This window comes from Aulonocara stuartgranti (genome assembly GCF_965226115.1).
Source record: "Aulonocara stuartgranti genome assembly, chromosome: 20".
Taxonomy (NCBI): domain Eukaryota; kingdom Metazoa; phylum Chordata; class Actinopteri; order Cichliformes; family Cichlidae; genus Aulonocara; species Aulonocara stuartgranti.
In genome coordinates, this window is record NC_138956.1 from 23,340,465 (window position 1) to 23,359,860 (window position 19,396).

Sequence of the window (19,396 nt, forward strand, 5' to 3'; positions counted from 1 at the left end):
AGTTACACTCCCGGAAGCCAGCAGGGGGTGTGACTAGATTTTTTTTAAAGTCAAAGTAGGCCAAGGAATATGTTCCTGTGGACAATTTGACAAATGGTTGCAGAAAACTTTCACACAGTCATTGTGTGGGGCACGTTGTCGGGTTATCTGACAAAATAAATAGGTACAAATTATGCAGGATAGGGATTAAATGCATATTTCTAACTTCTTGAGGGCATAAGTGGAAGCAACAGTGTGCTTTATGGTTTGTGATGATTTTTGTACACTTTTGTTTTGCAGTAAGCGTTAAAGCTATCATCTTCGAGTTTCAATAGGGATGCATACCATGTCATCCTACTCTCTCAATATGTGTATGCAGTTTCAAACGGAGCTGGATACTTACTTTTGAATCATGTAATCATATACAATCAATTATATTCAATCTCTTTCAAGCATTCAACTCTGTCTCAATCATGCTTGGAACTCAGAATCACAGGGGGATTTTTTTTATTGTTATGTGCCTAACATTATATTTAAAGAAATCCGAATTATTGTGATGCTGTGGAACCCCAAGTAAAAAGCATCTCATTCTGCATTTGCATCTTTAACATATGAAACAATCTGCTGAGTTAAAACCTCTGCACACCTTCAAATGACTGCTAGTCACAGATACAGCAGACACATTTCCTATATGCTGACCTAAATTGTGTCCTATAACTGCACTTATTGTTTGGTGTCCACTATTTTATGTAAACACCAGTAAATTTACATTGTGAATATTGTTTAAATTACAGTTATTTAAAAAAAATTAAATAAATTCCTCTTTTCAAACTGTAGTTGAGGATATGTAAATGTAAAACGCTTTAATATGGTGATGATATGTTATCATATTATATGAATTAATTCATAAGATGATTTATTAAGTAAATAATCCACTATATAAAGGAGTAATGTTGTGGTGAGGACAAATATATTTTAAATACATTTCTTACTTAAATCAAGCTTAAATCATTTTAAGTTTTAAATAGAAATTGTCGGAGAGACCGGAAGTTAAATTTGGTAAACGATGGTATAATCTGAAAAAGGTCAACTAGAGGTAAAGTCGCTTGCCAGGTAGTAAGTCTTTTGATTCTGTATTTAATGTTAAGAATATATTGTTTGTAATTATAATATAATTTCTTCTAATTTCAGAGGGATAATTTTGTGTCAGAGGTTAGCAAACATGTTAACACATGGTCGCTTACATTTGTGACAGCTAACCGTCGACAATTAATTTTAACCTTCATTGATTTTTATTTTTTAATTTAGTTTTTATCGGCGGTGTTATTCGTCTAAAGAAGCAAGTCCCTATATATACACAATTCTATTCGTTTTTTGTTCAAATCCAGGCGCTGTGTGTTTAACACTAACGTGTTTAGACTTGTTAGCTAACTTCCCAACAATTTAAACAGAATTCCACGTTCATTTTATCTCCTTGCATCATGGCACCAGAGGGCAGTATGAGACAGACCGGAGAGAACTGCACGTAGCCGTTCGAGTACAACGTGTGTACAAAAGATATAATGTTTAGTTCAGGTCATTTTCTCTAATTTGGGTGAAATTTCTAAACGGCGATGTGTTTCATCAGCGCCCGGCTAGCTCAGTCGGTAGAGCATGAGACTCTTAATCTCAGGGTCGTGGGTTCGAGCCCCACGTTGGGCGGAAGTCTTTTTTTTCCTTCTGTGTGCTTCACTTCCCCAAATCACAAGAGCACAGGCCTCCATTGTGCTTACACGGAAATCAGAGACAAGTTGATCCGCCGCGAGTCTGCTCTGCTTTATAACTAATCAAAAATTACTTGGCCATAGTTTGTGCAAGTCTTGGTTGTCTTTTCAAATTCATCACCCTACTTTACAATGTTTGAAATGTAAATTAGCCTTACTTGGAGGAGAAAAATGTTGCTGAAAAAAGCCCCCAAAGTGGTTAAAGGAAGTTCAAAAAAGATAATTGAGGTGTAATTTTTAGTGCTTGTAATACCGATAAGCAACATATGGCAATATTTATATATCAGGACATATTTTATGTTTAATTTAATGAAGTCCTATGCATTGAACACATTTTTCTAGTATTCAAATACTGCTTTGAATTCTACATAAGAGTATATAAAAATAGACTTTTCATCACATCAAATTAAAGCCTTACAAATGACCCAAGATCAGACTCAACAAATGAGATAAAGCAAAAAGGAACGTGCATGTGTTCCTCAGAATGAATTGTTATATTGTATTGCCTAATAATCTATATATTTTACTCTTTATCTGGTCATAGATGGGTCTGCTGAAAGTCAGACGGGACCACATCTGGTAACTGATCAAGCTTATCAGGTAATCACTCGTACACAGTATTTTTGCATATGGTTTGTTTAACTGGCCATTATTCATATATACATAATAAAAAGCGAGGGTTAGCTTCTTTAGGATTAAATACAAGTATATCATTTCTTATATAATTTTTTATGGTGTTCTGTTTTTTGATGGCTGAAATGTCCGAATAGAATAACAGCTTTAGCCTCTCTTTTCTTTGGAATAAGCCAAGAGGGAGGAGTTTAAACAAAGGCCCTTTCCACATAAAAAATGGAAGCTTGTGCAGAGAAGCCATGGTGTCCTGCTCTCAACACTACATGCTGCCGTTTCTCCTTCTAAAACCTTCAACTAAGACGGTTGTTTCCTGATTCTGCTGTTGGAAGCTACAAAGCATTGTTCCATGGGTTTGTATGTCAGAAATACTCGCAGTAATCACAATATTTTGTGGTTTTAAGACCTAGCTCTGTGCTTATTTTTTCTTCCCCTGTCTCTGACTCTCACAGTGCTGCCCCTGCCTGCACTGAACAAAGATAATTACTCAGGAAACATTTCGGCCAATCAGGCGCGGCCTTGCATCTTGCTCGTGAGGAAAGCGACCAGTCAGGATCTGGCTAACATCACCGGGGCCTGATCGCCTTGCCTGAAGAGCGGAGCCTTCCCCGACTGAGGGCTGAGAGTGTCCTCCATGTTTTATAAGTGTTGACATAACAGTGTGTCAGGCAGCCATGCATCCACAGAGGTAAGCTCTGTCTTTTTTATCTCAGACTTCTGATAATAACATGGCTTCCTTCTTCGTGTTGTGCTGACTGTTGGTTTCTAATGATGAATGCGCACACCTTAAAGTCAGTTTAGTGTGCAGGAGGAGGAGGAGCTGGGGTGGATTGGAGGCCTCGTAAGGCCTCTGTGCTCCACAGTGCTGAGGGTGGGAGGGTGGGGGTTGGCTAACGATTCTCACCCTTGTTCTCTCTCTATGTCTCAGGGTCACATGAGTGCCCCAGACAACCAGCCTGCCATACAGGAGGCAGAGTGGACCATGAAAAATCCTTTTATTTTTTTAGAATGCAAAAGAGAGTTGGATTTTAAAATGGCACACACATCTCCTTTCTGTTGTGGGAGTGTTTGTGGGTTTTTTTTTTTAGAATGGCAGAGGAAGAATGGGGGATGGGCAGTGGAGGAAAGGGTGTATTATGTACTGTTTCTAAGTGGATTGGCTCTGTGGTGTTTTCTTGTGTCATGCCAGGATGGGGACTACATGCAAAGGGAAACAGAAGTGCATGCTAGGAGGGCAGAGTGCGCAGGGCATCACGTCATTGTAACATTTTTATGTACACATATGTGAAAAATATCTAGAACATGAAAACTGTAGCACAGTGTATACACATTTAGGAAAGCTGCACTAAGACTGGGTTTTCTACAGTCCATACTAGTCAGAGGCCACATTACATACAAACACTTTGTGACAGGGGTAATCCCCTTCCAGTTTTTCCAGTGTAGTCTTTATAAACTGGTTGCCTCTATTTACACTCATAGGCCTGGAGTTTATTGCCCCTGGCTTCTGCAATTCCACAGTGCTGTTGTGAAACTGCTTCCTACGCTCTCAGCCAGGCAGTAGCCATTTTGTGCTGCTGTCTTCACAGATCACACGGCATAAGCAAATATAACACACTACTCGTGGAAATAACATAAGACAGACATATTTTTAAATGTTTCAAGTCAAATCAGTTTAATGTGAATAGCACATTTCAAACAGAGTCAAGCAGAATGCTTTACATAAGTATCAACTGCATTTGAACAGCTGCTAAAAGTGTCGTTAAGAAGGATTGTTCCTTCCAATAACCTGTCATGCTGTCCACATCATAGTCGGTACGTTGTGTTTTGTCATGTTGCACCATTTTAGCAGTCTCAGCTGTGCCGGGGAAACAAAGAATGATTTCTTTTTCTTGTGGCCTGACGCAAGGCTTTTTTTTTCATGTAGGCAACATTCAGAAGAGAGTAAGGTTATAATCAGGAAATTACTCGTAGTTTAAAAGATTGCTATCTGTGAAACCAAAACCAAAACCTTTACTACGCCACAATGCCTGATTGAGAATTTATGTTAAAATGTGTAATTATTAAATTTTAGATGGATATATGTGGGGCAAAGCTCTGAGCCTCTTTCTGTAGCATTGCAGGCTATAGAGAGGGTGACAGAGGTTGAATAGCACAGACACTGAGTTGTGCATGACAGCCACAAGGCTTTTTAAAAACATTAAAGGAAAACAAAAAGCCCCCTGGTTTTATGCTGTCATAATCACAAATTATCAAACAGAACCGAAGGAAAATAAATCGTCTGAGGCAGAGGGAAATCTCTGCATTGCAGCAAAAACGCTTTTTAAGAGGAAGAGGGGAGCCTGCATACTGTGATCTGTGTGGCATAACACAGCGACCAATAAAGTTCCACCCTGTTGGCCCTCCAGCCAATTGCAGCTGCAGTTGAGGTTAAAGATTGACAATCCGAGGGAGAGCAGCAGGGAGAGCAAGGCCTTCTGGAAAATTCCACAGCCATCTTTGATTCACCCTTTACAGCCTTTTATAAGATCCAGGTCATTTTTTTTTTCTTCTTTCGTACAGAATACGCTGTGTATACTAGCAGTATACTGATTAAGTGCTGGGAGTTGTGCTAGATCAGGCACCTTAATTTACTTAAAGTCATTGTTTAATGAAATGCTTTTATTTCCCAGGAAAAGCAAAAGCTAATCCTATTCATTTCTTCAGTTGTCTGCATGTGTTTGTTGCTTTCATGAAAGCCGGTTGTTTCTTGTCGTATTGCTAAATCAAATAATCTCTCTAGGGTTTTGTGTAGCAGACCGTGTAGGATACCTTTTCTTTTTCGCAGATGTTTTCAGTGGCATCTCTAATATGATGCAATATAATGAGTGCAGTATGGTGTTCGCATTCAGTTGCATTTCTGGATTTCCAGACGGAGCCAGATATTTATCTGTTTAATGTGTGAAAATTGTTTATTGTTTTTACATGTAGAGAAGCTTTTCATGCAGCTTTGCCAGGACCTGACTGTGGTTTTAGAGTGGTGGTCTGTGTTTCTTAAAAATGAAATCTAATTATTCCATGACAGCAGTATTCACACAGAAGGAGGGAAGCCAAGATTGAATACAGGGAACAAAAAAAACCCCAACACACACGGATGAGAGCTTCTGACTTTGCTGGATTTTCCTGTGTCTCCCTCCCTGTGTTTCGCCTCTGTCTCTGTCATTGGCCGTGAGGCTTTGCCCCGACATAGACCATGTTTTTTCGTAATGTTGGACTGTAATCTCCACAGATCTCTCTGGTCCTCCTGCATGGATGTGCCAGTGCCCGAGTCTCAGCCTTGGAGTGGGGGATGGGGGAGAGGGGGGAGGGGAGCAAGCTGTGGCCTCCATTTTCTGTGACGAGAGAACCCTGCTCGTCTCTCACAGGAGTGGAATCTAAAGACATTGATTCAGTGTTGTTTCCTTTTTGTCCGTCAGGTACTTCAGTACTTACTGAGTGGGAATACTGTGTTTTCTTGCACCTGACTATTATGGAATATATCTCAGAACCTGCTAAGGATTTATTTGTTTAAATCTTCTTATTTGATGGATCATAGCTCCTAATCTGAGAATGCACTTTGGATCTTCATACTTTTTTCTTTTTCCTTTTAACGTCTGCTAATCCTGTTTTCTTTGTAGTTGCATAAATGTCTTGCCATTGGTGTTGAGAATGTGTATTATAGGATTATTTGGCAGCTCAGGGCTGCTTGGTGATGGCGAATGTTCTTTTATAGGGCTGTGGCACACGTAGCAGAGTGAACTGGCTAACGGTTTCTTATTTTCATGTGGGCCTCATTTGTTCACGCAGTCCGGAACAGGAAGGCCCCGGAGGGGTTGGGGTGTGTGTGACTGAGGCTGTGTATGTGCATTTGAAACTGCAGGCTAGATGATACTAGATACCCAAATGCCACGAGAAACTCTGCTCAACCCATGTTTGTCACTTTTTCAGACAATGCAAGCTATGCTTGTATTCTCTCAAGTTTCATATAAACCATCGGTGACTTGAATGTTTTTAGGAACTGCTGGTGATTGTGAGCCACAGTGTATTTTCTTTTGCCACAGTGACAAACTTTAATCTTAAACCCCTTTGTCAATACATCGTGGTTTACTTGGTGTTATGAGCAAACGTTTATGAGTAAGCGTAACATCCAGATGAACAGAATCAACTTTTTTGGATAACTGAGCATGCATCAAGCATGCTGACATTTGTTTTAACTTTTTAATGGAATGTCTCTTTAAGGATGGAGGAGGGGACATGCAGAGCATTCCTTTAGTTTCAGAACTGGAAAAAAAAAAAGATTATCCCACAAATGTGGTTGACCTTTGAGTTCTACCCCGAAAACCACTCATCCTAGCGGGAAACCAGAGCTGTAGCCAAAGCTATGATCTGGTCAAGTGTGTGACCTGTCAGGGGTCTGTGGGTGGGTTTTCTTCTCTAGGCTTTTCAATAAAGGCTACATCCTTGGAACTAGGCCCTCTGTGGCTCTCACAAAGGAGGAGCCAAACACTCAAAGACCTTCATTTATTGCCAGACCCTCTTTATTCCTGTCTTTTTTTTTTTTCTTTTTTTTTTTTTTGCCTCAGAGGAAGTGGGGTGCTACGCAAGAGCAAAGGGAAATCAGTCATTTCCAGTGTTGCATTTTTAGGTTTTGGATTTATTTATTAATTTAAAAAAGTGTTTGCCACTTTATAAACAAAGACATAAAATAGTGCCAGAAATGACAGAAGATTTAATGTGACCATAATTAGGATCTAGGCCAGAAAGGTGTTGTCAGATGAGCGTTTGAAGTTTATTAGATATATCTCTTCCTACTGGTCTCTAACAATGGGCCCAAATCCTTCAGGGGTATTCTGTTGTTACTGAAGGGGCTTGAGAGGTGCTGTTATTTGCCATGGGGGGCTGTCCCTTCAGTGGTATGTACCAACTCTCTGTGGATTTTTCTTTTCTTTTTTTGTTGCTACAGATCTATAGCTCTATACATTGTATGTCAAAGAAAGCACTGTTTGAATATTGTGACCTAGTTGGACTAAAATGCTATGACTGCAATGTAAGGACAGAGGTGCAGGGTAATTACAGCTAAATGGCCCTACGTGTTGTTGCAAATCTCAGCTTGTGCTTAGCGGAGATCAGCGTTACCATGGTGATATTTATCATCCTTTCTCTTGGAGCATAAAGAACATTTGCAGACTCCATTGTAGATGATAATATGGAAAGTATTTTAATTTCATGAAACAAAGTGGGAGATGTTGTAAAATCAAATGAAAACAACAACAATGGAAATCAGCAGAGTCCCTGTTGACAGATCCTCTGGGACCCGGGTGCCTTAGGTGGTGTTCCACTTGTTTACTGCTATGCTGATGTGGTTTCTGAACACCCTTTCTGACTTTGTGTTTGTCTCTCTTTCTGTGTTTCTGTGTGCTCCTGTTCGGTGCTCTGCAGTCTGGCTGAGGAGGAGATAAAGACAGAGTCTGATGTGGTAGAGGGAATGGATGCATCTGTGCGATCCAAAGGTAAGTCTCTAAGGCCGAGGACCTCACATTAGGAGCCAAGCATCCAACACAGCTCAGTTACAGTAAATAACCTCTACCTTCTCTGTATGTTTTGAGGAGAAGAATCTTACGGTAATACGTTTTGCTGGTCTCTTAGGATCCATTTTTCCTGACAGTCTGCCTGCTGAATCTACACGGGGTGTAGTTAGTTCTGAGGAAGCCCTCTAGCCATTTATTATGATGAAATAGTAATTTGACGTGTATAAGTGTTGTCTTCAGTAACTGCTTTTCAGACTACTGTGATTGCTGTGTTAGATGGAATATTAGATGGTTAAAAATAATAGTGCTGAACACTGAATCTATTGTACTGCTCGCTTGAAAATTAATAACTTCAAAATACTGTTCCTCCCTCGGTTTCTCAAGGGAAGACGTGTGGGTCGATGACAGTGATGTATAATAGTTTTATAGTTTTGTTTTTTTTGTCCTCTTTTTGGTAATTATTTTTCTTAAGCTTGTGTAATGTGTTGGCTGTAAATACATTGAACATTACAAGCTTGACTCCTATTGTGTGATGACACAATTATCTTTATGTATTCAGTCCCTGATCCACCAGGGTCAGCAGAAAGATCAGTGGCACCACAGAAACGAAAGGTGTCGAGTCCCACCCATTCCTCCAATGGGCACTCTCCCTCAGACACCTCCCCCAGCCCTCTTAAGAAGAAGAAGAAGCCAGGGGCCTTGAATTGTAACAACAAAGACCAGGTAAGGGCTCTTGTAAGTGCAAGTTCATTTTGAAATCAGGTGTGTTCTCAAAGGCTATTTCTTTATCCAATTTCAATAATGGGCCATATACTTTCATAGAATGTTAAGGCCAGGGTTGTGCCTGAAAAGAACCATTTCATATGATGTGCTATCTGACCACATCAGAAATCAGATATGTTTATGGTCAATCTAACCGCTGTATAAACACAGCCATGATAAAGTGTATTTTCAGGGTCTTGAATGGGAAGTGTTTAGTGTTATTTATTTTTTGCCTCATGCTTCCACAACTAATGTGTACAATATATGGAAAAAAAAAATTGCACTGCATACAGTTGGCAGATTATACCTTCCACTTCTGGAAGTCTGCTAGGGTCTGTTCGAGTGACGTGAATTTCATCATCAGACAGTTAGTGGGAGGATTGATGCAGATGTCCGTGTACTTGCGTTACAAAGCACCAAGTACATATGCTTCCCAGGCAGCACAGTCCAAGTAGACGTTAAAGATGTATAACAGGATTGACTAGTTGGCTTTCGGGTCTTCAGCGGTCTGTGTAAATGCCAGGCTTTAGCCAGTTGTTGGTTTTGAACATGAAGGGTGAGACGGAGACCTCCTTGTCCATCATCAAAGGAGATGAACTAGGGGGAGGGGGTATCTGAGGGTATTCAACAAGAATATGTTACCAGATGTACTGGTGCTATAGTCCCAAGTCAGAATTGTCAAATAGACAACTCAAGTTGGTTTTGCAGCTCGGAAAGTCAGAGCAGCCCCACCAACAGTGACTTAACAATCCAAGGTGGCAGCTGTGAATGTAAACCGTAGTAAAATTTCAGAGTTTTTTTTAAACTATACTGCCACTGTTTTGTATTTGTGATTCGCCAAATAAGGTAAAGCAGCAGTATTTATTTTTAAACTGCAGAAATCAAGCATTGCTAGCTTGATGCATAAATGGCTGTCTTCCTAACAAGCAAAGCAAAGCCTGTTTTCCTTGTCTTTCCAACTTTACTGGAATGGTAGTGAGCTTTGACATTTTTGACCAGCGTTGAGTTTCAAGGTATACAGAACCCAGCAATAGTCTAATCTAAGTGCCATATACTGCCTGTGAGAACACACTGATTTTGATCATAATCTCTTGAATACTGGCCATTTTTAAAGTAGACCCACCATACAGGAATGTGAGCTGCCACAATTCACATGAATATATTATTTTGGAAACAAGTCGTTTAATGCAACGTGAGTCGCCAATGGTCATTAACGTTGACATTTAGTACCAAATAGCCTAGATGGATATGGTTTTTATTGTTTGCTTGGTGGATAATGTAGTGTTGCGTGATTCCTTTTAGTCCTGTGTTGATCTTACATGATATTGAAAGCTAATTTAGCCCCTCTTGTATAATTTGACAGGTATCTGACGTGCGCATAGTTATGTCTTCGTGGCACTGTTGGAATACATGCTTTGGCTCTCTGGGAAAGGTCAAATAAGTAGCAGATGGATTTTAACACCACTCAAATTGAATGCCAAAGACTTGAATTTGGGCAAAGAAAGACTCTTTTGAGCCATCTATCAACTTGTATTCATGTAGTAACATGTTAACACTAAGATACCATTTAGGCATTTACCAGAGAGCCACATCATGCAATGTTTACTCTTTAGGTTTAAGGTGAGCCATGTCTCAGCTTGCACTGTAGAACCTGTTTGGTTAGTATTGATTTTATTTGAAGCCATTACATGACTAGATGTTCAGACTATTAACTGATTTTCTTAAAACAATTTTTTTGGACTGATTGTCTTTATTACCTTCTATGCTGCTTACCCTGCTTATCCCAGCTTGTTTCTGTTGCACTGCACCTTTTTGTGTTCCTGCGTGTTTTTTGAAACCTGCCCCCTTGTTTCTCTTGCCTGCATTTCAGTCAGAGCTAAGACATGGTCCCTTTTACTATATGAAGCAGCCAGCACTCACCACAGACCCTGTTGATGTTGTACCGCAGGACGGCAGGAATGACTTCTACTGCTGGCTGTGCCACCGCGAGGGCCAGGTGCTCTGCTGTGAGCTCTGCCCCAGGGTGTACCACGCCAAGTGCCTCAAACTACCAGCTGAGCCCGAGGGCGACTGGTTCTGTCCAGAGTGTGAGGTATCTTGCTGTAGTCATGTGCATTTATGTGGGTGTACACAAGTAATTGTGGAACTGTGTGCCATGAACAGCAGAAACTACCTTTCAAACTCATGGCTCATGCTTCTGTGAGCACAAGAGACGACATTAGAAGATTAAAGTTTCACTTCTACGTGTATTTGTTACACAATTCTTCAATTTGGGATACACTAACTGAATCACAAAAAAGTGATTTAAATTTTACGCAGTTTTAGATATGAATAGTATCTCTTTAGTTTACCAATTATTGTCTTGTTTTTTTTTTATTATTATTTTGTTGCAGAAAATTACAGTCGCTGAATGCATTGAAACCCAGAGCAAGGCGATGACAATGCTGACAATAGACCAGCTCTCCTATTTACTCAAATTTGCACTCCAAAAGATTAAACAGCCTGGGGTAAGGGGTTTCTTCAAGTCTTTATATGCCCAGTTGCGTGTTGCAGATTCAACCAAAGATTCTGGAAACATCCATGAGGAAAGTGTAATTCATGTGTGCTTATTTCCTGTTTGTCTAATCTGAGCAGACTGAGCCCTTTCAGAAGCCTGTATCTCTGGAGCAACATCCAGATTATGCAGAGTACATCTTCCACCCCATGGACTTATGTACTTTAGAGAAGGTACTCGTATATAGATTTTTTTTTTTTTTTCTGGAGAAGTATTAACAATAAAAAAACAAAACTAGAATTAGAATGAAACATGAGGTAAATATGCATATAAAATGCTGGCAAAAGTGCAGTTGCTTGACTGATATTATTATTTTCACTGTACTATAGAATGTAAAGAAGAAGATGTATGGCTGTACTGAAGCTTTTCTTGCTGATGTGAAATGGATCTTGCACAACTGCATCATCTATAATGGAGGTAGGCAACTTTGATGTACGTCATTACTCCCTTTACTGTCGTAAGAATATATAAATTAAGCTTGTGCGTCGTTTCCAGGCAATCACAAATTAACAGCAACTGCGAAAGTCATTGTCAGGATCTGTGAACATGAGGTAAAGCAACTTTAATTACTTGGTGACATTTTTGTAAATGTGTCTTATTTATGGACTTGCATCATCTTCATTTAATACTTTTTTTTCTTTTCTTTTTTTAGATGAATGAGATTGAGGTGTGTCCAGAGTGCTACCTGTCCGCATGCCAAAAAAGGGACAACTGGTTTTGTGAGCCATGTGTAGGTCTTTACATTAATGTAAATCCATAAAAGTAACAGATTTTTTTTACATTTTTTATACGTTTTAGCTTGGATATCAGCTTTGTGAAGCACAGTATTTTACTGTTTTGCTCTATCCAACAGAGTCAACCCCACCCCCTGGTTTGGGCTAAGCTGAAGGGCTTTCCATTCTGGCCAGCAAAAGCACTTCGTGAAAAGGATGGGCAAGTAGATGCACGCTTCTTCGGGCAGCACGACAGGTGAGATGAACCTTTTGGGCACTATAGAGGAAACTCTCCTTGTTTTAGAGGTTTAGAAAAGACCCGAGTTGCTGTATCTCCACTGGATATTAAATGTATTAAAACATTATTTTGTTCTGTTGTTGCATTTCCACATAGGGCCTGGGTTCCCATCAACAACTGCTACCTCATGTCCAAAGAGATCCCTTTCTCTGTAAAGAAAACAAAGAGCATTTTCAATAGTGCCATGCAAGAAATGGAGGTCTATGTGGAAAACATTCGCAAGAAGTTTGGAGTCTTCAACTACGCACCCTTCCGCACTCCGTACACCCCCAACAACCAGCTACAAATGCTGGTGGACCCTTCCAACCCCGGTGCTGGTACAGTGAAAACAGAGAAATCAGATAAACTTCGTTTCAACTTTGATATAACCGCTTCTCCTAAGATGGTCCTCAGCAAGAGTAGCACACCCAGCAGTATGAATCAGCGGGTCTCAATGACAGACATGCCTCGGTCTCCCATGAGTACAAACTCTTCGGTTCACACAGGGTCTGATGGAGAGCAAGATGTGGAAAAGGGCAACAGAAATCCTGCACTCCATTACAGCACTGGAGAGGAATCAATGGACTGTACTGGTAAGTCTTCTCCACTCTGGTTGCATTAACTCTATTTATGTGATTTTTAACTTATTTTATTCACCATTATAAGCTTTTTTTCTTTTTGTTGCTTTTTAAAAAAATAAAATAATCTTTTTATTACAGCATCTCCTGTTTCAGGGAAGATGGGTCCTGCAGGCAGCGTGTCAGGTAGTCCAAAGCCCTTTAACCCTGGACTGGTGCCAAAGCAGGAGAGGACTGCAGGGACAGGTGGCATCCTCAATCTCAACCTGGGTCAGTAACAAAAAAGCAAAGAGAGACCGCATTTATGTTCTTACAAAGGCTAATAATCAAAAAGTACTTAATAATTAATGAATTTGTGATTAAACAAACATTTACATGTTCATTTCAGATCGAGTCAAGGCTGAAATGGATCTCAAAGAGCTGAGTGAGACTGTTCAACAACAGCAGCAACAACAAGGAGTCCCTGCGCCCCCTTCTACTCCAAAGAGACCCATCAGGAGCTTGGACAAGACTATTGAAAGCTGCAAGGCACAGCTTGGTACATACAAAACCAGTTTGTGACATGACTTGCTGCAGAACTCTATTCTTGTACTGTACAAGTCATTTGAACTTGCCAATGTAATGATTAATAACAAATCTAGGAAATTTAAGTTGTGGATTATTTCTCAAGACTAATTTGAATTTGGCAATTTTACAAATGCATCACGGCAGTTCTGACTCTCTAATCAGTGGCGGTCATGTCTGTGTGACTGCTGCTGACTAGGGTTTATTAAGCTATTACCAGAGAAAGGGTTCATTATTTCTTTCTATTTGCTTCTGACAGAAAGAAATTAACACAATGTCCATTTCTTAATATAGGTATTGATGAGATATCTGAAGATGCGTATAAAGATGTGGATCACAGTGACTCTGAGGACTCTGAGAAATCAGATTCAAGTGACAGCGAGTATCTCAGTGATGAGGAACACAAGCCAAAAAGTTCAGCTCAGGAGGACAAGGACAAAATGGAGAGAAAAAGGTCTAAAGCAAGCAATGATGGAGAGAATAAGGAAGGAGCTGTGGCAACGGGGGATAAAGCCACCCCGGAACCCCCACTCAAAGAGAAGCAGGGTAGCAATGGCCCAGATAGAGACCTCAAGGACAAGCCCAGAACACCCCAGTCTCAACCCCTTGCTGACAAACCCAAAGCCCCAGAGGATGTCAAAGCAGCTGCTAATACATCAGCAGCTGAGCAGGACTCTGATTCTGAAAGAGAGCTTGTGATTGACTTAGGGGATGAACATGGAGGTCGTGACTCAAAGAGGGCGAAAAAAGAGCTGGGATCTTCCACTGCCAAAGCTGCCAAAGAGTCTAATGTTACCAAGCTGGAAGGTGAGGCTTGTTGTTTTTTTGTTTTGTTTTTTTGTTGTTGTTTTTTTTGGGGGGGGGGGGGGGAGGTTATACGAAACATCAGAGTGTCAGGTATGGGGAATTGCACAAGTTAAGGCATGATGTGAAAGACCATGAAAACCTTCAGATTAAACTGCAGTGTTTCTCTGCTAGGTGGAAGACTGTAGGTGACGTAAGGGTAGTCATGAGCTTATTGATTGAGTTGATGCACAAACAGGGTCTACATTGAAGAATTGTCGCAATCTTAACTGCGATTATCACAGAAGTCGACCTCTAAAGTCTGCAAAACAACATCTGGATAAGCTGGAATTGTTTTGGAAAGAAGGGCTGTGGGCAGAGGAAGTTAAGTTTGAGTGTTTTGGCCACAATGACAAGCAGGAGGGTGGGTGGGTGGGGGGGGCGGAAATATAAAACTGTGGCTTTGTTTGGCAGTCAGTGGCAGAGAAACAGTACTAAATGGAGAGGACAATATATTCCAGTAATTATCAGGAAGCTTTGCTTTCAAATGCCATGCATTCAGACAAGAAACAAAGTGACTGGGTTCTATGTCTACATAGTGATCTCAATCATACTTTGAAATGCTCTAAATAAATATAATCTTATATATGCTATAAAATGTTAAATCTGTTTAATGTGGCTGATTTTGAAATGCAGAACGCCTCACCGATAAGAGACTTTTTTTTTTTTTTTTACTGCTTAGGCAAACTGCCTTCATCTGCTACATCAGTAGCACCAGCACGTGATGTTACATCCAGCATGAAAGACTCGTCGCAGCCTTCTGTCACATCGGCGCTCAACCTCGTTTCCTCTGCCGCTTCTGCTCAGCCCAGTGCCACGACCACCACCAGTGGATCCACCAGTACACCTTCTACTGTCTCCACTTCTTCACCAGTGACTACAGCTGTAAAGAAACAGCGTCCCCTACTGCCTAAAGAGACTGCTCAAGCTGTGCAGCGGGCTGTAGTTTGGAATCCAACAAAGTTTCAAACGTCTTCTCAGAAGTGGCATATGCAGAAGATGCAGAGGCAACAGCAACAGGATGGAGAGCAGTCGGCTGTGCAGACGCGCAGCCCACAACAGCAGAACTCTTCTTCAAGCACTCGCTATCAGACCAGACAAGCAGCCAAGGGTATATACACCAATACAATTAGTCATGTCCACGTTAGTCACCATAACAAAATAAAAAGTGTACTTGAAGTTTTATAATTTCCCTTTAATTTTTTGTTGTCATCATCATCCTCTGCAGGGCAACAAAAAGACCCACCTCTGAGTGCATCCTCATCAACATCTGCCCAGGTCACATCTGGTAGCTCTCCTTTTATGTCTGGTGACTTGCAGATCCCCACAGTCTCAGCTGATGTAGCTGCAGATATAGCTAAATACACAAACAAAGTAAGTTGGAGCCTTTTCATATAAATTAAAATTCTACTCTATTAACTTTGTTTGCAAAGGTTATAACTGAGTTCAACAGTAATGTCACATTTTTACCAATACTTTGCAGATTATGGACACAATAAAGGGGACGATGACCGAAATCTACAATGATCTTTCCAAAAGCACATCGGGAAACACGATTGCAGAGGTAAAGATTGTCAGTCAAAGCAACACTTTCTGTGGTAATAATACGTAAGTATTTATCATCACAGTGTATTTTTACCACAGATTCGACGGTTAAGGATAGAGATCGAGAAGCTCCAGTGGCTCCATCAGCAAGAGTTGTCAGAGATGAAGCACAATCTGGGTAAGATACCCATTTACCTCTGTCACTCCGCAGAGCTTATTTGATCTTCAACCTGCCTTTTCCTCGCCATCAAATTTTAAACAGGTGTCGACATGGTATACAAGTTTCAAGTTTTTTGTTTTGGTGTCTTTTAAATGCAGAACTAACAATGGCAGAGATGAGGCAGAGTTTGGAGCAGGAAAGAGAACGACTGGTGGCTGAGGTGAAAAAGCAAATGGAGTTAGAAAAGCAGCAAGCGGTGGACGAGACCAAAAAGAAACAGTGGTGTGCTAACTGTCGGAAGGAGGCAATCTTCTATTGCTGCTGGAACACCAGTTACTGTGATTACCCCTGCCAGCAAGCCCATTGGCCAGAGCACATGAAGTCCTGCACACAATCGGGTAAGACAAAGCATACCTGGGATGGATGGATGTAATTTTATTTTATTTTTTTAAAGCGTTAAACTATTAGTAAAACTAAGCTAAAAGTGACTATGGTGACGCCTTCTATATTTACCTGTCAGTCAGTCATTCGTTGGTCATGTAATCACTGCATCACACTTTTTAGAAGGAATAAAGTTGCCCACTGAATAAACAGACCTATAAATGACACAAAAGATTAAGAAATTGGTTAGAAGAAGCAGGGTAGAAATGGTTAGGAGCTTTATTACAACAGACTTGTCATCAGTGTTTTGTTTTGTTAATGTAAGTGCTCTTCAGTTTCAGTGGGATATTCTTTTTCTTTTGTATTCTTACATTGTATTCCTATTTGGTAATTTTAATGTGATGTCAGATTTAATGTTAGATTTAAATTCAACATGAAATCGTCTCCAATTTTGTCCGTTTTTCTTCCCCACTCTTATTTGGTAGCTCAGCCCCCTAAGGTACAGTGCAAATGTGAAATCATAAACACAAATGCGTTACATCATTCATGAGAATTGTAGACATTTTTTCCCTTCTTACCTAACCAGTGGTTTAAGAAACAAACTGTGCGAAGATGATTTAGACAACCTGTATATATTCTCTTCTTAAATTATTATTATTATTTATTTAAAATATAAACAGCCACAGCGCAGCAGGAGCCGGAGGCAGACCCCAACTCAGAGCCGTCAGTCAAACCATCAGGCCACTCTCCCGCCACGCAGACCGTGCCTTCAGGCTCAGGATCAATATTGGACAAAAGCAACTCTCCCACATATATGGACAAAAGCAAGGACAGTGCTGGTGTTACTGTGACCTAACTGCTACACTATGGGCACATTTTGGGAGGTCACTGTGGGACTCCTTGGTTCAGATGTGGTGCCGGAAGGCCCACACCTCTGTGACAAATCGCTTTTTCCCATTCCCTTATGTACACCTAGTTTTTGGTTCAAATGTCATTCTCAGTTTCCTCATCTATGTTCAGGTGGATTCACCTTGTGAAAGCTGTCTGTCTTGAGAAATAAATGTGAGTCAATATGTTTGCCATACTGTAGTTATGTTACAGCTCTCTCACCACTTTCTCATCTCTGAGCAAGATTGTATGAATCCACATAAAACTTTTGTCTTTATCACGTCCATTGCTGCTCCTTCAGGGTTGTTTTTTATTTTGCCGACAGTTCACCATATTGTGAGACAAAACATTTGAAACAGCCATCAACATTTATCATGGTGCCATCAGAGATCTTTTGACTGATGCAAGTTTTATCTTTGGTATAAACCACTGCTTCATGCCAACTAAGGTGTTTGGGTTTTTTTGTTTTGTTTTTTTAATTTAGCAATGCAAGTTTAAAAATGGTTTCAGCCATGTACTCTTCATGTCAGTGGTGGCATTTCTGTCTCCTACCAGTTTTGTATTGTAGTTTTATGTTGTATAGGACTACAGAAAGAGATCCAATTTATGAAAATGAACTAAAAATTTAAACTGTACAAAGTTTTTTGTAAGAAGATACCTGAACAATATTTATAGTGTTATATGTTTTTATAGTATGTTTGTTGGAATTACATTTCTATGTGTTTAAAAAAACAAAACAAAAAAAAGTTATTGGAAAGTATATTACTTTATATGAATGTCAGCTCTAAGCAAAACCAGTTTGACCAGATATCCAAAGTAAATCCTGGTCAGACTGCTGCTAAGAACTGGGTAGACATTAATAGAAACTGCATTTTGGCTGGATATTACTGCCTGTGAGCATGTCTGTTTTGAGCTTGTGTCTCGTTCTTGTTTACATATTGTATATAAAAATAAATGGATCCGTGAAGAAAAAAAAAATAAAAAATCGTCAGTTTGGTGCATGAGTTGTTTTGAGTGTGATGTGAGAAAGATTTTGGCGGGGCGGCACCAGGGAATTATTTGTTTTATTCATTCCTAGTTCAGCCCCATTTACCAGCACAACCAGTTTGAGGTGGCTTTGGATTGAGAAGTCTGCATGACTTTAAATCTACTTTCTCCACAATTAGTTGTTTGTTAGTAATATTATATTACATATTACTCTGACTGCAACAGCGAAACTGCAAGGAGTAGATAAATAACTGGGGTCAATCTAAGGAGCTTGGAAAGAAAAGCATTTCCTTGAAGACGCTTCACCTCTCATCCGAGAAGCTTCTTCAGTTCTAAGAACAATTGGTGGCGAGTCCCAGATGACTGTCCACCAATGTGTCCTTCACAGACAAACTAGGGTCAATCATCCAAAGCAATAGACAGTGCCGCAAGAGAAGTGAAGAGAATGCAGGCAAGGTGGAGGGGGTCCTTTGAAGTATAGTTTGAAGAGGGTGGCACTGACATAAGGAGACAGAGCTGAAATGCCAAGATATTCACTGGGAGTGAACAAAATTAGGAATGAGTACATCACAGGGACAGCGGTGGTTGAGCCCTTTGGTGACAAAATTAGAGACAAGGCTGAAAAAAAAAAAGTTAAAATCAACACAAAAAAACCCCGAAACACATTCACTTTAGAAATTAATAGAAACCACACTGATAAAAAACAACAACATAAAACTCGTAATGGAAAACTAAAATAACAAAAGCATTAAACATATTTGACGTTATTTATGTTAGCACAGTAGACCTCAGTGTTGGACATCCTCTTCAAACCCATAGAGATTGAAAAGGTGATGTCATTCAGGGGTAAAACCGCTAAGGATTCTGGGAACGAGTGGCAAGCGGTACTAGCGCACGCAGGCTTTCACATGAAAACAGTCAGTCACACAGCGATAAAAAGAAACACAGAAAATGGCAAGAAGCTGTTGTATTATTAACTGCAATAGCCGGTCGCATGACAGCCACGGGAAGCCTACGGGTAAAGAGATCGGTTGTTATCGGATTACGTTGTGGAGGAGAAATTGTTTAAGCCGTGTTTCCAAAGTAACAAAGAGCTGACGGATGGCCTGGATTGCAGCCATTCCAAGACCAAATATAACGTTCCAGAACACTCCAGCTTACATGTTAGTCTGCTCCAAGCATTTCCACTAGTGATGTGCGGATCGATCCTGAAATATCGATTCCTCCGA

General features: G+C 40.3%; 1 protein-coding gene across 8 annotated transcripts; it reads left to right on the plus strand.

Moving 5' to 3' along the window:
- Nucleotides 1–1,022: 1,022 nt before the first annotated feature.
- Nucleotides 1,023–17,623, plus strand: LOC309696300 (MYND-type zinc finger-containing chromatin reader ZMYND8-like). 8 transcript variants are annotated; one of them, XM_082517475.1, is made up of 23 exons: nt 1,023–1,092; nt 2,287–2,342; nt 2,549–2,729; nt 2,825–3,060; nt 7,827–7,897; nt 8,475–8,638; nt 10,548–10,769; nt 11,071–11,184; nt 11,312–11,404; nt 11,561–11,648; nt 11,727–11,782; nt 11,884–11,961; nt 12,085–12,200; nt 12,339–12,814; nt 12,941–13,069; nt 13,188–13,337; nt 13,658–14,170; nt 14,889–15,317; nt 15,435–15,580; nt 15,690–15,770; nt 15,851–15,929; nt 16,070–16,309; nt 16,973–17,623. In XM_082517475.1, the coding sequence occupies exons 4-23, from the start codon at nt 3,047–3,049 to the stop codon at nt 17,146–17,148; spliced, it is 3,435 nt and encodes a 1,144-aa protein (XP_082373601.1). In that variant the 5' UTR covers nt 1,023–1,092; nt 2,287–2,342; nt 2,549–2,729; nt 2,825–3,046; the 3' UTR covers nt 17,149–17,623. The 8 variants fall into 8 exon arrangements, with proteins under 8 accessions (XP_082373601.1, XP_082373598.1, XP_082373605.1 ...); XM_082517472.1 differs by having other exon boundaries at nt 2,549–2,725; XM_082517479.1 differs by having other exon boundaries at nt 2,549–2,725; nt 10,626–10,769.
- The last annotated feature ends 1,773 nt before the right edge of the window (nt 17,624–19,396 follow it).